This window comes from Podarcis bocagei (assembly GCF_964188305.1).
Source record: "Podarcis bocagei genome assembly, chromosome: 2".
Classification (NCBI taxonomy): domain Eukaryota; kingdom Metazoa; phylum Chordata; class Lepidosauria; order Squamata; family Lacertidae; genus Podarcis; species Podarcis bocagei.
In genome coordinates, this window is record NC_138126.1 from 80,958,350 (window position 1) to 80,978,004 (window position 19,655).

Below are 19,655 nucleotides of genomic sequence, written 5' to 3' on the forward strand. Positions count from 1 at the left end.
CTCCTAATGGTCCTTTTGCAGCTGCATCTCCATACCTGACTTCAGTTGTGGGCATGGCCCGTGGAAAAGAGCTTAGCAGGTAAATTATGACCTCTGCCTGTCCTAACTTAGCCCATAGGAGGTTCTTCATGCCTACTGTAAAGCAGAGGTGTCTAACCTGTGTTCCTCTAGATGTTGCTGGGCTACAACTTCCACCATCTCTGACCATCGGCTATGTTGGTTGGGGCGATGAGAGTCAAAGGGCCACATGCTTCCCCTACATACCTTGCAATATGCAGTTTTGCTGGCCTCATTCCTCCTTCAAAGTCTGTAGGGAGCTATAGATCTCACTTTGTATCAGGGGTGGGGAATTTATTTCCAGCCTGAGGGCTATATATTAGCCTTCTGCGGCTATAGTTCATGAGAAAGTATTTCTGGGCAAGTGGAGGCATCAAATTAGTGTGTCACGCATAGTTATTTCCATCACTATGTTTATCCTCTGCAGACGACGTTGGGCCTCTTTTATGAAATCAGGGCCAAGATTGCTTCCCATGTGTCAGTGACTATCACAGTGTGGGCAGTCGGATGCATGCTCAGGGTTTTCACTGCTTGGTCTGGCTCTTGTTCTCCCTCCCCTTGGGAACAGAAAGGCAGATACTCAGGCAGCTGTGAGAGAACACACTGATGGTGTGTGATGGTGCTCTTATCTCATTCAGATTCCTTGATGGTGCTCCAGGAGTTCTGTCTTCAGCCAAGCCTTTGACAACTGCAGGACACTTCAGGACTGTTGCTGTTTTTGGGGGTGCAAAATTTCTGAAGGAAGACTTCTTCCAGTAGCCTCTAATAGCTGCCTTGACTCATTAACCACACTGGCATCCTCTTGGCCCTGGTGTTACTTTTTTCTGACCTGAAGTATAGATTCCTGCTGAGCTTCTATTATTGTTGTTTTGAACAACCCCAAAACATTCCGGAGACATCTGACTCTCTTCACTTTCACTTTAATATTCATTTTGCAAAGAAACATCAACGTCAGCAGCATTCACAACAAATGGATCAACTGCCCAGGCTGGAAAATCCATGTCCAGCAGATCACGGAAACAAACTTTCATATCATATCATAAAGCTGCTTCAAATGATTCACACACACAGTTATTTCATCATCTTTCAATTAATCACAAACTGCTGCCAAAGAAGAAAACTGTGTTTTCTCAACATCCTATATTGGTGGCCTACAGCTTGACTTTTCCAAGAAACCCTGTAATAATCTCCTTTGCCTCTGAAAAATTAAAACTTTTCTTGTTTTGTTTTCTTTTTTTTCTTAGTCACTTCTATGTTTTCTTCACTTCTTACTTTCGTTTGTGGCACCCTAGTCTTGCGCTGTGGCTCCCCATTTATGCAGTTTTCACCTGTGGCCCCCTTGGAATATCCTGGGGGCCCCCAGGGGGCTATAGGGCCCCTGGTTAAGAAATACAGGCTTAAACCCCAGTTGGAGCCTAGGTCTGTCCAGGATTACAGCCATTATATTTTCCTAGTGTACCAGAAATAAATACTATTAGCTCCTAATGGAGAAGATAAGAAATACATTAGTAGACAGATAAGTAGCAACCGGATGTCACAATCATTCCATTGCTTTATCAGGTTATTAGTAAGATTCATTTAAATGCTACATACACTACAGTATCATTTGAGAAGAGGATGAGAGATACATTCTTTTAGCAAACATTTTTCCCCCTCCTGCGAAAACACATTGTAACCAGTCAGGGACGCGGACTTAGAAAAAATATTGGGGGGGCCCGGGAAAGCTCATGAATAATAAATAAGCTCATGAATATGCAAATAAAGTGGCTCCGGCCCTAAATAGGGCAAGCCACGCCCCCCCAGCCAGCCGATTGGCTGGCTGGGAGGTGTGGCCAGTCGGGATTCCCCTGTTCTCGCGGGATTTCCGGCAGTGCCTTGGCCGGGGCTCTCCGATTAGGGCGCGCGGCTGGCTGGCTGGCGAAGGAGCAGGCTGGGAGGAGGCGGGGGACGGCGGCGGCGCTCTGCTGGAAGGGCGCCCGCCCGAGATTATTGGGGGGGCTGAGCCCCCCCAAAAATTTTTTTGAGGGGGCTCGAGCCCCCTCAAGCCCCATGGAGTCGGCGCCTATGTAACCAGTATCCTAGTAAATTAGACATCACTTGGAGTTTCAGAAGCAGTAACATAAATGACAATGGTTGGAGCCTGTTTCCTTGAGTCTAGGCAATGAATTGCTTCCTGGACATTTTCTCTGCCTATAATGATTGTAAATGTAAGACGCACACATCCATCCTACCCCACATTACACTGCCAGCACAAAAGAGAAACAAGAGAGACAACCACAGGACGTGTTATATTTATTTTCGAAGGAGAGCGAGAAGAAATGGGGATCCTCTTGCACGGTAGGATTGCTATAGCAGTCACACATTAATTAATAAAGAAAAGACCATCAGTCAGAATGCTCCGATTGCCATTGATAGAAACAAAAGTGACATGACTACAATGTGATAATTCACACGGCCAAAGTAGTACAATATTCGTAGAGAAATTCAATAAATAGGCCTTTGTCCGCAAGTATCTGTAGCTTCCTTCATGGATTCCTCATACGAACAGGTTCTGCATGTTAAAGGGAGTCTGGTCCGGCCCCTGCAATGTTCTCGTGGTGACTGTGGACATATTATTTTGGGAAACCTAAACGTGTAACTTCACACCTAACACACGGGCGTCAGGGGTGGAGCCAAGGGGAGCTCTGCGACCTTGTTGCCAACTGAACGGAAGGGAGGGAGGGAGGGAGAGGAGCGCGACCTTGCGTTTTAATCTGGTCACGTGCACACAGCCCCACACCTTAGAGAGCCAAGGCACGCTCAGTTCCGCAGCTTGAGTCTGCCTGCATGGAGTGAGTCCCACCTGCAAAACAGTGGCAGTTTGCAGGAGGCTTCCCCTCCCTCTTTTCGCCGGGGGCGCTGCTCTTCACCCCGTTCCGGCCGCTGCGGAGGGAGCCCCGCAGTCAGCCCCACGGCGCCTTGCAGAAGGGCGCGTGCCTTCGCCCCAACATCTTCACGGGACCCGAGTCGTTCTCCACACAGACCCGGAAAGAGCGAGAGGGCGCCAAATTGTAGAGGCGGCAAAGAAGCCCGGAGCCCCATCCCTCGTTGCGCCCCAGTCCTTGCTTGACGTTTTGGTAACGAGACGGCGGGGCTCTTAACGGCAGTCCGTTAAGAACCGTGGGCTGAAGAGCGAGTACTGTATATGGCACTGGCCCTTTAAGACTTCGTGTGTGTGGATTGCTTTTTTTTTTAAATTAAGGCCCAGGTGTGACGCCAGAGGCCAGTTCATAGCCCCATTCCTTTTGCCGCCCTGCAACGCTCCAATGGCGAGGCCGGCGCACCGACGAAGCACGATCCTCCTCCCTCCGGAGCGCCGTCCGCCAGGCGCCGGGCCCCGGGCCCGCCCATTTGGCAGGTGCTCCGCGCCGCCACCTATTGGCTGGCCCCCTCGCCCACGTGCCGGGTTTGAACGCGCGCTCCGGCGGGAGAAGTTGCAACTGCTGAAGAGCAAAGTCCTGAGGAGCCGCCGGCCAGTCCGCTTGCAGGAGACCCCCAGCCCACCGCTGCCCGCGCCTTCTCCTTTCTTGCCCTCGAAGGGAACAACCGCACCGCCATGGGCAACACAGAGTCTGTCCCGCTAGAGGTGGCGATGCGCATCTGCCTCAGCAGCAGCAGCTGGATCTCGGGCGCCGCTCCCCTGGGTAAGGGAAGCGAGAGCCAGTCTCGCGCTCAACTTCGTTGTGGCACCGCAAAAACTCACGCAGTTATTGAAGCTTTTGGGGGCCGCACATAGAAGCGTGATATTCCGCGGAGAGGCGGGTAAATGAAACGTTTAGACAGCTGCATGGGGTGCAAGAGAGGGTGCAAACTGTGACAAGCCTGGGCAAAGTTTAAATGTATACCAGAGAAGCGCAGTGGCCATTCACAAAAGCAGTGGGCGGCAATGAGATCGTCAACCAGGCTTGGCTGTGCCAGGTAAAACCAGTAGAGGGCACTGTGAATGCAGCGTGCCTTTCCCTTGGGAAGGATAGGGTTAATCCTGTTCCGATGTTAACGTTTGCCTACTAGCAAAAGTGGCTTAGAGTCAGCAAAGTGGTGAAATCAATGGAACTTACTTCCAAGTAAACATGCTTGTTTGGTGTGAGAGAATATTGTGGCTGTATCCTTGCCAATGTGGTTGTAACCTTAAGGTTTCTCTGCTGCTATAGCTATTCATCAGTATGAATATTTAACTTCAAATCTCTATTAGCACGCCACGTTTGACATGCAGTCATTTTAGCCTGCGTTTTGGCAGAACAACACGACTTGCAAAAAAACATAAGATTCTGGGCATGTTATGTAGATGGTATTTAGTCCTTAGATGGGCCTTATCAGGGTGAGTTTTGATTCTAAACCCTGCTTTACAATAAAGCTTATTCTCTCAAATATTTAACCCAATGTCCAAAGTGCAATGAGATCAGCACTTCTCCATTCTCACCACCTTCATTGCCATCTAAAGAGCTGCATGTTCCAGGTGTTTTGCGTACATTATCTTAGTAAAGTATAGCTTGTTTTCCTTTTTAAAAAAGCAAGGTGAAAATAATACCCCATGGCAGTTATAATTTGCTTGAGCTTTAATAAATAAAAGCCTAAAAGTTGGTTCATAAAACCTGATATCCTGTACTGATTATCTTGTCTAGCACTGCAATTTTAAACACACTTACTTGTGAGAAAGGTCACTGAGCACAAGGGGGCTTCTAATGAATAGCAGTATGCTCCAAGTCTGTTATATGTATGCAAGAGAAATACTTTATATGGAAACTTATTGCATGAGTTAGTTAAATAACTCAAGTCCCAGTCCTTCATTCAATTCTTTATACCTCATATAGAATGCTCAAAATACAGCACCTTGACTATTGGAGACAATTATATGTTGGCTACCATGAATTTCTGTGTGATAATTAATAGGAAAGTTAAGACTTACAAGAGTCTTAGGTTCATGCACCTGGCTCATAGTTTCTGCCAGGTCAGACTTACTGGTAGATTGCAGTATAATTCAATAAGACAATTTAGTCAATACCTTTGTGGGTTTTGGTTAATAGTCAGTTTCCGGCAGGATGATCCTTTAGTCTCACTGTACTATTGGGTATTATGCCAATGAAATGTAATGGTATGCTTTAGCTAAACCTGTAGCAGAATAAACAACTTTAGAAACAAAAGCTGACATAGCAATAATGACAGACACACCTACACTGTCTCAGGCAACTCCTCCAGTTCCTACCAATATTGTTCATACAGCCACACATCAGCCCTGCGTGGAAGGTGCTGATCATAGAATCATAGAGCTGGAAGGGAGCCCCGCCTCTGGGTCATCTTGGTGATAGCCAAGCAAACTCATGACATCACCCAACTCAGTACACCCACACTTTGTATGTCCAGTGCCCAGTTAGCTGCAGAGAGACCACAATACCTTCTAGTGCACAAGCTGTGGTGGTGGTACATGGAGGAGGCCTGTGGGAAAGGGCAATGCAGTGGGAGGAAACTGATGTAGGTCTGAGTCCTACCATGGGGTGATGCACATTCATCCCCCAGAAGGCAAATTCCACATTCTGGATGTTCCGATGGGAATGATTTTGGATGAGAAAGGGATTAATGCAGCAATACAAAGGCCTACTGTTACAGAAAGTATCAAACACATAGGCAGGCTATGACTCACTCTCTCTTAAAAAAACAACCAAGAACACTTTTCATGTTTGTCTAAAGAAGTTCTATCTCATGCCCATTCAGCTAGAATGCCAGTTACCTTTTAAGTTACAGTGGTACCTTGGGTTAACGTTCCGGAGGTCCGTTCTTAACCTGAAACTGTTCTTAACCTGAAGCACCACTTTAGCTAATGGGGCTTCCCGCCACTGCTGCACCGCCGCTGCACGATTTCTGTTCTCATCCTGAAGCAAAGTTCTTAACCTGAGGTAATATTTTTGGGTTAGCGGAGTCTGTAACTTGAAGCGTCTGTAACCCGAAGCGTATGTAACCCGAGGTACCACTGTATTTGAAATTTTAACAATTTTCCTGGGTGTCCAATAGAAGCTTAGGCAATGCATAGCCGCTTCAGCTGAACAGTTTATGTCTCTTAAGAGTTCTCAAAGGCTTATTTCGGATACTTCAAATTCTCTGTGTTCAGGATGGGGAGCTCATGGCTCTCTGGAAACTCCTATCATCCTGCCTGGGGATTATGGAAATTGCTGTCCAACAACATCTGGAGAACCACAGGTTCCCCATCCCTCCCCTGGGCCTTTCTTTTGTACAGGGTGAGTCCTTTAAAAGAGGCCCCATGGATACAGAGTACACATGTTCCACGGGGCCTCTTAAAAGACTCACCCTGTACAATAGGGTAGGCAGTAGCTGGCCACTGGGCCAGGGTTCCTAAGCCTCTGTGACATTTACCTTCTGTCTCTATAACTTCCCTCTCCTGGTCTTGTTTGCCACCTGCACTCCATTTTGAGCTGGTACATCATAAAGAAAGGACAGGATGGCCACTGGTATTGGCAGATGCATGGAATTGGTAATTTACTCAAGGCAATATGCCAGCAGAGCATGCTCGACTGCATGATACTGTAATAGACCATTATGTATCTGTGCCTTCCAAGCATCAGCCATTCTGCGCAGATTCCAATGAAAACCCCTCATTGTCCATGCCAGTTACATGGTTTGTGCCCATCCATACTGTCTACATTCCTACTGAAGTGGCTGGACTAGTCATGACCCAGAAAGAGCTCTCCTCTGCATGCCAGCAGGGGGCAGCACTCTACTGCAATCTGTTGTGTGCTCTTCCTTCGCCTGCCCCAAGAAACCAACTCTTTTCTCATACACTTTCATTTGCATTCCAAGTTTTTGCAATGCAGTGGGGAGCCAAGAGTGGCTGTATTTCTATCATTCTTGAGGAACGAAAAGCTTTTGCTTTTGAGCCACCTTATGTTACTTAAACTCCGCTATCCAGCAATGGTAGGTGTCCACCACTAGAGGGCAGCCTGCACTCATAACTTTAATTGCCTCAACATCTAGCTGTACTGTATTAATTGGTGATTTATTAAGAGCTAGCTGTACAGATTAGCTTTCAAATCTCTCTCCCACCCACAGAATGAAGAGAATGCAACCTAAGCTGCAAAACAATATTATTGTGATAATGCATTACAGATAGATCACCCAAGTTTACGCACAGCGGCACTGAATAAAAAGCTAACAATGTGATGTGATGTAGCACTGTGGGCCTTCACAACTAAGTATTTTGATGAGCAGTTGTCTTCCTTTTGTAAATGTCAATATGCAACCTGATCCTGTGTTTACTCAGAAGTAAGAGCCCCTCAGAGCTCAGTGAGCTTAATCTAAAGTGAGCGAGCATGGGACTAAAATTGTTTTGGGTGACCCCTATAGCGGATGGCTGCTATGCTGGTGCTAAAATGTTAGCATAACATAGGTGCAGTCCTGTGCTCAAGCACCCAAATATCATCGGAATCAAATATCACAGTGGCATTAGCGTCCAGATGAGATGGGCAAACTTTTTGAAAATGCGAGAGCTATGTGGAAAACACAACAAGAAACTCGGAAGGTTCAGCTCTAGGACCTTCCTGGTGGTTCCATGAGAAAGAGCCGTGTGGCTGGAAAAAGGAGATCTGGGTCTGAAGGGGGCCATGGGAGCCTGAATTCTCTGAGCACCTTAGGGTGCCTCTGGTAAGAGAGGGGATGGTGTGTAGATGTCCAGTTTTGAGGTGTGGGCTCTCCCCTCCACCTCACTAATGTTTGCCTGTCTTTACCACCTTCGTTGCAGCAATGGAATTGACAGTCCTGGTTGGTTTTTTATATCTGGAGTCCTGAGGCAGAGTGTTTGTGTGTATTCTCAGGAGAGAATGGTCAGCAATACGTATACCCTTCTCACTTTAGTTGTGAGTCTTTGCTGTTTGTGAAAGGTGCTGTAAGGCTTCCACTGTGGTAGCATCTTACCAATGCAAGGATGCTGCTGCAGTTCTTTAATTTTTTATTTTATTTTGCGAAAAATATATTTACTGCCAACCTAAAGGGAAAATATCATGCTGATGAACAGCATAACCCAGCAACAAAATTACTTTCATGATGCAGATAGAAAATATTTCCCATTGGCATAGTGCTGTGTTCTGCTGGCCTAGGTGAGCTTACAATCCTTTCCCGCCAGGTGGCCATAAGGCAATGTTAGGATTATGCTGTTAACTACCTAATTGCCTTTCATTATTTGTTTTTATTTTATTGTTTTGGGTCTGTTGTAAATGTTATGAAAAAGAAAAGCTAGAACTGTTCTGAAGAAGTTGGAGGTGGAGGAGCTGTTTAGTTGTATGTGCGGAGTTGAATTATATTGACAGTGAGGAGACTGGAAGTGCCACACTGCTAAGTTAAGGTTCTGCTTTGAACTCCCAAGTCAGCAGCAAATTCATAGTACTGTATAAAATGTGTACTAGTTACCAAACACATAATATTTCCTGGCTTAGCTGAGCAATTATTTAGAGGTCTAGAAAAAAAGAGATGCTGGCTTTTTGTAGAAGCTGGCAGTAATTAGTGATGCTGATGTCAGTGCTGCCATCACTGTTATGAATGAATGAAAAGGTATTTAACATGCCATGTCTCTCAAAACTCCTTCCCTAATGCTAATTTAATTATCCTTAGTAGAGGGGAAATGTGGGCCAGAGAGGATGGCATTAATAAGAAAACTCTCTTGTGCTAGAGCCACCATGTATTTACTGCCCAGAAAGTTGGAAGGATACCATACAGGTGGGATACAGTTCTGATCTAGATGAGACCTCTAAGTCATTTTGGGCACCGAAATGGGAGCTCTCATCCTCTTCAAGGACAGTATTAAACTGGGCCAGAGAATGGTCTGAAGTCATCTAATACAATTCCACTGCTGAAGCAGAGTGTCTCTGGCCAGTGGTGTAGCATGGGGTGGAGCACAGGGGCACTTGCCCCAGGCGCAAAATTGTTAGGGGTGCAAAATTTCAACACCTGGTGCTGCCTCAATACAGCTGTGTGCTTCCATCACTGGGCTCCACTGAAAATGGCTTCTCTGTGCGAACCAGGAAGGGACCTCTCCAGACAATGGATTGACTCTTTTTTAATTATCTCTTTGACTGCAATCTCCTGGGTGGTGTGGACACCAGTAGACAGTTGGATGTGCATGTGTGTTCTTCCTGTTTCCCTCCCACCCCCCTGGGTGCTGGCAACCCACACTATGCCACTATCTGTGACCCTGAGGATTAGCCACGATAGGAGATGACTTGGGAATCATAAGCCACTTGATGAATTATTTAGGACAGAGCTTTTTTTGTGGGACTTACAGCACCCAGTCAGGAGTGTGTGGAGCTGCTGTGTGTGGTGACAGAATTCGTTTGCACTACTTTCCCCTGAAGGCAAGATATATGCCTAAGCTGCAGGCAGGTCGCCTTTTGACTTGTGGCATGTGGTGGAGTGGGAGTGAATTTCTCCTGCCAGCATGTTTGCTTTTGGAACGTGTTCCCTTCCTCGGCTCAGCGCAGAAGTTCAGGAAGAGAAATGGGTGTTTGTGTCTACCGTCTATGCTGCTGTCTTACTTTGATGAGAGTCAGAGTGTTCTCTTCAGATTCCTGAGTGGAATGTGTAGGAGGCAGTCTTTGTGAGTCTTTTTTAATAGTTATTCATCTTTTCAAAACTTGAGATTTGCTACACTGAACAGGAAGCAGGAGAAAAAAGTAGAGACTCATATACAGCATAACCTCAAGGGTTTTAAAAAAATCTCTTTGGCTTTAAATAATTTCTCTAAGCAACCAAAATAATTCAGCACCTTGTTTGCTTTTGTCAGTGGATTTTAAGCACAATACATTCTGCATAAGAAAAGCCCACCTGCTGGGAGTTGCTTGCAGAGAAGTGAGGTTTTATGTCTGGAGCCAGTGTGATGCAGGTAGTGTTAGTCCTAGGAGAAGTCCAAAGGTGTGAAGAATGTCTTCAGTTTTCCCATCAACATCTTTACAGGGTTATTTTGAGGATGACTTATCAAGGACATGTTGTTAATCCACACTGATCGTTAGAGACCTATTTGCAGCACACTGATGGCTTGAAATAAAATGTTCACTTAAATAACATTAAGCTTCTCTTCTGCTTTACAAATGCTTCCACACTTGCTCTCTGGTAGGCAATTCTTACATGCTGTATGCAAGATGAAAGCAAATGCACAGGGTGGGGAGATGTCGTTGGACTTCCATCAGCCCCAGCCAGCAATGGTCAATGGTCAGGGATGATGGGAGTTGTAGTCCAGCAACTTCTAGAGAGCTACATTTTCCCCACTCCTTCCATAGAGGATGAGTCTAGCAGTAGTTATTGGCTGCTCTACCGAAATGGAAATTCTGTGTTCATATGCAGTGTAGTTTTATAGGAATTGAAGGGGCTCAGTTTGAATTATATCTGTGGGTCTTTTCCAGGCCTGGGATATGATCTCTGTGAGGTTTAGAATATTGTAGAAGAAGCTGCTAAAAAGGTCAGATCAGTTCCTTTGTTCGACTACTTAGCTGCTCATCAAATCACCCTGTTTTAGCATGGCTCAGAGAGTGGGCCATGTTGCCATAGTGACATCTAAGTGATGGTGCTCTCCTAGAAGTGGGTAGCCATTTTCCCACCTAGCCCTCACCTAGCTTGGATGCCTTGTCATCCAAGGAAGGAAAACAGTTGGCTAGGGGGGCTAGCTTTGTGGGTGAGTTTGGGCTGATACTGGGAGCTGAAAGCTGACAGGGAGGTTTGACTTTCTCTGTGGGCTGAAACCCAAAGCTGTGGCTTTGTGCGTGGGGAAACTTCCCTGGAAACCTAATGGGGAAACAAATTCTGTTGAAGCCAAGGAGGGGCGGGGGGAGCTGCCCCCACAAATCAATAAAAAGCAATACAAATCTGAGGTTCTGGTACCCTAACAAAAGCCTGTCCCCTAACAAAAATCCTGGCTATGCCCATGGTTGAAGCATTAATGTTGTGAGCCTTTCCATCATATCCTCAAGTTGTAGATAAAGCCATTTATCCTAAAGACACCACAGTCTTTATTGGCATTCATGCCAAGGAAACGAAACCCTGATAAGCAACTGAACTCTGAGCATTGGTCTCTCACTGCCTGGATAGTGAGGTGTGTGTACAACAATACATTTTAAGAGCGAAACAGATGGGACACTGAAGATCTGTGAACAGCTTATTTCTGTTGTACTTCAGAGCAGCCATGGGAGGTTCCATTTTCAATCAGAGTAATGTGAACGTTTTAAATGTTCAACCCCCACCCACCCACCCACCCCTTTCCTGATCTAAATGCTGTTGCTGGTAGGGAAGCATTTAGAAAAAAAAAGATTGAGAGTGGGAACAGAGTTATGAGGGAATGAAGGCCTGGAGGGTACTTGATGAAAAGTCGGTGTGTGCGAAATTTAGCAAATAACTTACGTAGGGTATAAAAGCCCACACAATGTTTTTTTTTCTGACGGTCAGGAATTATATCTCATTGTTGTCTTTTGACAATCCTGTCAGCTGGAGGAGGCGACAGACCCGGCTGAAGTTCATTGGAAGGAACCTTGACGCCAGCAACTTAAGGCTATTCTATTTGGGGGATATTGCAGTGTGTCAGCAATTACAACATCTGTTTGGTGCTCCAACAGTTTTATAAAGGGTGACATCCCAGTTGAAACTGTTAACATGTTGAAAAGACATGGGGGTAGGATGGGGTGGAATGTTTTGGCACTGTGTTGTGCCCAGAATTTGATTTGTTCTGTTCTCCTTTTGCGGGTAGGCTAGGTTTATAAAGCCCATAGGAATCTGCAGTTTCTCAAAATGTCAGCTTCTTTCTTTTGGTCCCCCCCCCCCCCGTTAAATTTAAAAATACGCATGAGATTAGTGGCTGCAAATCTCTGTGTGCACTTTGATATTCATATTGCTGTACATAATGCCTCTGTCTAGTGTAGCATGCAGGAACAGGAAACCGTGGGAGGAAGATATTGCTAAGGAAACGGCGCTGGCTTTAAGTGACAGAACAACTGCTAAATATGTTGGGACTATGTAGTATTCCATCACCACCACCACCACCACCCTGGCTCCTAAGTAATTAGTTCCAGGGACAGCAGTGTTTGGGATATACTGAGAGGGGGAGCCAGGCATTTTAATAGCTTCTACAAAAGTATTACTCATCAAACTGTCTGCAGATCAATTCCATGTTTTTGGTGGGAATAGATGGGTCTTACTCCAAGCCCACCCCTAAATTCATCGTGTGCTATTTGTATTCCAAAAAGCCTTTTCTACTCTTGGTGCGCTCATGTAATTCCGGCGCCTTCCTCTTTTTTTCTTGCAAGCTTTCCCAGTTTGAATGCCAATGTGCTTGATAGCGCTTTCCCTGTGGACACAAAGGGCCTATTAAAGTAGTTTGGTAGGAGTTCAATGTTCTTCTTGGGTTGATGGTTATGCCACTCAGTCTAGGATCCAGGAAAGGGAGTTTAGGTTGGCTATTTATACCCAGATGGTGATAAGAAATCTGAGTGGGGTTTTATTTCCTTGCCCCCCAATATTTATCTGAAAAGCGGGAAGACATGGTGTACTCATGCCATATGAGAGCCAAACATGACACAATGACTGAATCTCCCAGGGTTTTAAAAATTAACCTTAAGCTAGGCACATAAGGGCTCTGGATTTGATTTGGCAGGAGCACTGGTCACACTACCCCACCCCTGTTCTCTTGAGCAAACCACTTCCCTTCAAAGCAGCTATTGGACATGTAGTGACACCAGACCCCAACCCCACCTGCCCATGTGTTCACCCTGCTTCCACCCTTCTTCTGAAAGCCTAATTACAGTTTGTGCCTAAATGAGGGAAATGCCAGCGAAGAAAAGGTTAGTGCTCTACAACCAGAGGCGTAGCTAGGGCCTGCAGGGCGCCGGAGTGGAACGGGCTTGGGCCCTGGGATTCTGCCCTACCCCACTCTGCTGGCACCCTGCCCTGCCCTCTGTGTGCCGCTGTCTACACCTCCAGTGTTGCTGTTCTGGTCAAATCTGGAGCCTGCTCCACCTTCTTTAATATAAATTAGAAAATCCAAAAGTCAAGATCACACCTCTCCTGCATTCACATATAGTTTGACCATACAGTGGTACCTTGGGTTAAGGACTTAATTCGTTCTGGAGGTCCATTCTTAACCTGAAACTGTTCTTAACCTGAAGCACCACTTTAGCTAATGGGGCCTCCTGCTGCTGCTGTGCCGCCGTAGCACAATTTCTGTTCTCATCCTGAAGCAAAGTTCTTAACCTGAAGCAATATTTCTGGGTTAGCGGAGTCTGTAACCTGAAGCGTATGTAACCCGAGGTACTTCAGGTTACAGACGCTTCAGGTTACAGATGCTTCGGGTTACAGACTCCGCTAACCTAGAAATAGTACCTCAGGTTAAGAACTTTGCTTCAGGAGCAGCAGGAGGTCCTATTAGCTAAAGTGGTGCTTCAGGTTAAGAACAGTTTCAGGTTAAGAACGGACCTCCAGAACGAATTAAGTCCTTAACCCGAGGTACCACTGTACTGTATAGTGTTTTCTTGTTGTAGTTATAAGATATGATGCAAGGTTTGGTTTTGTTTTATTGTAAAAAAAGGAAGAAGCCAGGGCAGGAGCCCCTGAGGGTTAACCTTTTGGCCCTCCTGTGGTTTTGATTGGGCCCTGCCCTCCTTGCGCCTGCTTTTCACAATGGTAGGAACCTGCATTTGTGCCTTTGGCTTGTCTCAACATTAAAGTGGCCTGGTATCCTGTAAAAACTGGAACGTGTCCAGAGAGGGCAACCAAAATGGTCAAAGGCCTGGAAACGATGCCTTATGAGGAACGGCTAAGGGAGCTGGGCATGTTTAGCCTGGAGAAGAGGAGGTTAAGGGGTGATATGATAGCCATGTTCAAATATATAAAAGGATGTCACACAGAGGAGGGAGAAAGGTTGTTTTCTGCTGCTCCAGAGAAGCGGACACGGAGCAATGGCTCCAAACTACAAGAAAGAAGATTCCACCTAAACATTAGGAAGAACTTCCTGACAGTAAGAGCTGTTCGACAGTGGAATTTGCTGCCAAGGAGTGTGGTGGAGTCTCCTACTTTGGAGGTCTTTAAGCAGAGGCTTGACAAACATATGTCAGGAGTGCTCTGATGGTGTTTCCTGCTTGGCAGGGGGTTGGACTCGATGGCCCTTGTGGTCTCTTCCAACTCTATGATTCTATGATTCTATGAAAAAGGAACAGAAAGAAAAAGACACCTGGCCTAAGTATAGAATTGCTACCTTTGAAGCAAGCAAAATACCGTATTTTTCGCCCCATAAGACGCACCGGCCCATAAGACGCACCTAGATTTTAGGGGGGGAAATGAAGGAAAAATTTTTTATTTCCCCCCCAGGTGCGCTGCGCTACACCAGGAGCTTGGGGCGTGCGGAGCTCAGCGCGCCCCAAGCTTCTGCGTGCCGGCAAGGTCTCCGCTAGCGTGGGAGAGCCGGCGCCTCTCCCAGGGCTAGCGGACCCCTGCGCTAATCCAGAAGCTTGGGGCGTGCTGAGGTCAGCGCGCCCCAAGCTTCTGCATGCCGGCAAGCAGTCCGCTGCCGCCCCAAGCCTTGCGCACCCGGCGGGACCTCCTGCCGGGTGCGGGAGGCTTGGGGCGGCAGCGGACTGCTTGCCGGCATGCAGAAGCTTGGGGCGCCCTGACCTCAGCACGCCCCAAGCTTCTAGGTGCGCGCAAGCAGTCCGCTGCCGCCCCAAGCCTCCCGCACCCGGCGGGACCTCCTGCCGGGTGCGGGAGGCTTGGGGCGGCAGCGGACTGCTTGCCGGCATGCAGAAGCTTGGGGCGCGCTGACCTCAGCACGCCCCAAGCTTCTAGGTGCGCGCAAGCAGTCCGCTGCCGCCCCAAGCCTTGCGCACCCTGCCTTCAGGGCGCCCGACGCTCCGAGAAGCAGGCTGCTATCCGCAGCCTAGGCAGCCCTGTGGGACCTCCCACAGGGCTGCCTGGGCGGCGGAATTGTTCCCGAAGCGTCGGGCGCTCTGCCTTCAGGGCGCCCGACGCTCCGAGAAGCAGGCTGCTATCCGCAGCCTAGGCAACCCTGTGTGACCTCCCACAGGGCTGCCTGGGCGGCGGATATCTTCCTGAAGCCTGGAGAGCGAGAGGGGTCGGTGCGCACCGACCCCTCTCGCTCTTCAAGCTTCAGCGAAAGCCTGCATTCGCCCCATAAGACGCACCCAGATTTTCCCTTCATTTTTGGAGGGGAAAAAGTGCGTCTTATGGGGCGAAAAATACGGTAGGTCCAGCTCCTGTGTCTTTCACTAAGAAAATAAGCAGGTGAAGCATTTCCTGGCATAGAGATCAGTGGTGGAGGAAATAAAGACATTCACCTGTCCATTCACTTAATGTTGGGCTGCTGTTAAAGGCACAGAAACAGGGCCAATAAAAAGCGAAGGGGCAATCCTAATTAATGGTGAATTGTGATTTAACTGGCTATATGTTCTCAGCAGGCTGTGTGTGCATACACATTGTTGGTGTTCTGCATTATCACTCAAGCATATGGTATTCCCCCCCACCTGCCCCCCTGCTATGTGCATTCTCCCAAGCCACAAGGCTCAAATTATTCTGTAAGGCACTTAATTCTTGCATGCTGTGTGTGTGTCACACATGGATTAACACTGGTTAGATTTGTCTTGACCTCCCTTGATTAGGCCCTAGGGGTTTCAGTCAATTGTGATTTAAATAAACTAGCTCTGTTAGTGTTAAGCATGATTAATCCAGCCACTCTTAGAGAGAGCCGTTTTTGAGCATGCATGCTAATTTCTGAAGGTACTTTTTGCTTAGAAATTTGTCAGTACTGTATTTCATTCTGTTTGCTGTACTTCATATCAATTCAGTTTATAATTTTACTGATAATAATTGAAAACCTACAAAACTCTTGGTGGAAAAGGACATGACATGGGCCACTACCGATATAGGGGAGATTCTGAAGTTTGACTTAAATCAGTCTCTTGTCAAGGCTTGCTGCCTTTGTTTTGGAACTATGGCACCTTCAGATGTAAACTGACGGATGCAACATATAGTACAGGGCCGCCTTTCTCAGCCTTGGGTCCCCAGTTGTTATTGGCCTACAGCTCCCATCATCCCTGACCACTGGTTCTGCTAGTTAGGGATGATGGGAATTGTATTCCAACATCTGGGGATCCAAAGTTGAGAGAGGCTGTTATAGGGTGACCACATGCATATGAGGAAGTGGCTCTTTATCTTTATCCCAAAGATGAAACTTTGGCAGGTGCCGCTTGCCATGTAGAACCAACAGCAACTGAGTTTTTTCCCTCTTTATTTTTTTTTTATATTTCATTAGAATGCTAATAATACCAGTAAATTCCTTCTTCAAGTGCCTTGGTGTCCTTTGCATTTGGTCATCCTTCACTAATTCCTGCTGTTGGCTGTCATGCCTAAAGCTCTAAGCCCTGCTTAAGAAGGCCTCTTTGCTGCTTCTGCCAATTGTGTCATTTTGCCCCCACATTCTCAGGGACTTATTTTGATCTGAGAACTCTCTCGTGGTATCCCCATCCCCAAACCCACTTTGAAATTCATAATTCCCTCTCCTCTTTCCTATATCTCCATTTGGAACCCATTTATCTTGTCCCTTCTGATTTACCTTTTCCTCCCTTGGGACTGGCTCTGCCATTAGATGGTCGATGCTAATGGAGCAGTAGCCTCCCTCCTTGGTCGTGCCCCTGTCTTCCTGTGACAGCAGTTGTTGCTCAGCTGCATGTCACTTATTCCATGTCTTCTCTCATTGCCGCTGTTGAATTTAATCCTCTGCTGGCCCAGCTGACTACAGTACACAGAATTGGGGTAGGAAGGTGGCACCAATTTGTTCTTTGACTCAGGCAGCAAAATGATTTGGGCTGGCCCTGTACCCCATCTTTTCTTCCCTGCTGTGTGGAGAGGAGCCCTTGTGCCGCACAGGGTGTTCAAAATACCGTAGTTAGGCTGCTGTTGGGAGCAGCCTACTCATGCTCATGCCGTGCTGCCAGACAAAGTTTAAGGTTTCATGTTGACTTATAAAAGCCTTAACAACTTGGGACCTGGATATCTTAAGGAACGTCTTTGCCCATGTCAACTTCCCCAGCTCATAAAATCTTGGGATGAGGCTCTTCTGGTTGTGCTGCTGCCTGCTGGAGAAGAACACCTGACAGTAAGCAGAGAGACTTTTATCTTGCAGTGCCTAGTCTGTGGAACCATTCGCCTCCCCAAAATAAGAAAGGTGCCCACTCTTGAGTTTTTGGTCCTGCCTGAAAATGTATTTAATTTCCCCCTGGTTTTTATGGGCTACTGATTAGATTTTCTTAACAGATTGGCTGGCTAGCTGTTACTGTTTCAGATTGATTATTTATTGTTATGTGCTGTTACATATCTTGTTTTGTTTTCTTAAGTTGCGCTTTGCTGTCGTAAACCACCTTGGGATTTGCACGAAAGGTGGCATAGTAATATTTCAAACTTTTTATTTGGAATGAATGCATAAATAAAGGTGGTCTCGTTTTGAGAGATACTTCCATTTCCAGGAGTTCTTTTGGGGAGAGGAGGGGGCAATATCTTCTCTGTGCCCCACCCCTCTTCCAGAGCACGCTTTCCTCTTCAGCACTTCCAGTTCACTTGCCTCTCCTTCTGGGCTCAATTGGCCCCATTTCTTGGAGTGAGTTAGAGAAGACAACACATACAGAAGTTAACTCCTGCCTCTCCTCGCCGCTTTCTTGCTTATAACAGCAAAGAGGAGGGGGCAGAAGGCCTTGCCAAGGACCCAGTGATGTCAACCCTTGATGCTGTCCCTGCCTTAGGGTTAGACAGTTGGCACTATACCACACATGTTTGGAATTCATATACTTCATGCTTTCCTAAGATGTGCCATTTTTAGGTTTATTACTTGTGCACTGTTTTGAGAAGTAAAGTGCTTTGTTAAGGAATTGCTTTTACACGGAGTAAATCCTGTGAACATTTTGCGCTATGCTAGTCTATTTTGATCAGCAGAAACTATTCTGGTCCTCACTAAGAACTGCTTGCAACAAAAGCAAGACAACAGCACAGCTACCTTTCTGGAAATGGTTTTCAAAACTCCTCTCTTTCCCCTTCCGCTTATTTCAATAAACGTCCTCTTGCAAATAGGATCTGGAAGCCTTGCCGGGAGGGGCATGTTTCTCTCTTATCCTAGTTTCCGTTAAATGTCTAGATCTTCAATGACCCACATATTTAAGCCATGGGAACAGAACATTGAGCCAAGGAGCATGGGGTGGGGGTGGAATCTGTTGGGTTATGTCTTTGGGGAAAGATGTTCTCAGGCCTGAAAGTATGTAGCTTCAGAGAGTGCCATTGGCTTTTATGTGAAAATTTACTTGCTAGCCAGAATTTTGGTCCCATGGGCATGAGAGGGGGTGGATGGAGGAAGGACTTGAAGCAACAGAAACACTGAAACTGCCAATTTCCATGTTTTTTGCTTCCCTATTCCATATTCAGAATAATTGCTTTGTTTGCTTGTGATAAGGAAGACCTTCTTGTTATACCCTACAGACTAGTTCTGTGAATTTGGTTGACATTTTTCAGATAAAACGTGCAAACATTTTCTGTGTCCCATGACAGCTTTGATAAGGCTAAGGATCCAGATGCAGCACAGTAATCACATTTTTTCTTTCTTTCTTAACCCTTTGGAACTTTATGAATAAAGCAACTCACAGTTTTTATTGTGGGGAAAGAAAATCAAAGTGTCAGAGTTGTAATCCGGGTGAGTGGAAACCCAGGGTGCCCTTTTCCTCCCTCTATTCACAAATCCCCTAGAGCACTTGTTAATTTAACTTTACCCATCAAAGGGAGTTAGAATGACATGGCTGGCTAGCTTTTTGGCCAAAACATGTGTTTAAAAATAAATGCATCAGTAATGAAGCTTTTGCCTAAATCATGTGCATTGGAATATTTAACATGACTTTCTTTCATCTCCCCTGGATTTTAAACATGTAAGAAATTTCAGTTCCTACCAGATGTATTTGCTGAGTTATGCTGGATAATTTAAGAATTATGATTTGAAATAGACAAAGCTAAATGGACTCTTCAGCTGTTCAGATGTAATAAAATGCAAGCTATATATGAAAGCCGCTTTGGGTAGTCAGTACATTGGATTTTTCAAGCATCCTTGGTATGTTATTAATACCAATGGTATGTTAACAATACCACAAATAACATCATGGGAGAAGAACAATTTCCTTGTCCTTTTCTTAGCAATATAGGCTTTTAGGTTAAATACAGTGGTACCTCGAGTTAAGAACTTAATTCGTTCTGGAGGTCCATTCTTAACCTGAAACTGTTCTTAACCTGAGGTACTACTTTAGCTAATGGGGCCTCCCGCTGCTGCCGCAGCGTAATTTCTGTTCTCATCCTGAAGCAAAGTTCTTAACCCGAGGTACTATTTATGGGTTAGCGGAGTCTGCAACCTGAAGCGTCTGTAACCTGAAGCGTCTGTAACCCGAGGTACCACTGTATTTCAATGCAAATTCTCTTTTCTTTCTATTGGAGAAATACAGTGTAATCTAAAGGCCAGTTGACTTTAATGGAGCAAGCAAGTTTAT

The 19,655-nt window shown here is 46.2% G+C and overlaps 1 protein-coding gene across 1 annotated transcript in view; it reads left to right on the forward strand.

Moving 5' to 3' along the window:
• The first annotated feature begins 3,637 nt into the window (after positions 1 to 3,637).
• The window catches only part of NEURL1B (neuralized E3 ubiquitin protein ligase 1B), a 187,577-nt gene continuing 171,559 nt past the window's right edge, over positions 3,638 to 19,655 (forward strand). Inside the window, exon 1 of the mRNA XM_081178562.1 lies at positions 3,638 to 3,740. Coding sequence (XP_081034688.1) covers positions 3,653 to 3,740 — 88 coding nt within the window. The 5' untranslated portion in view covers positions 3,638 to 3,652. The remainder of the gene's footprint in view (positions 3,741 to 19,655) is intronic.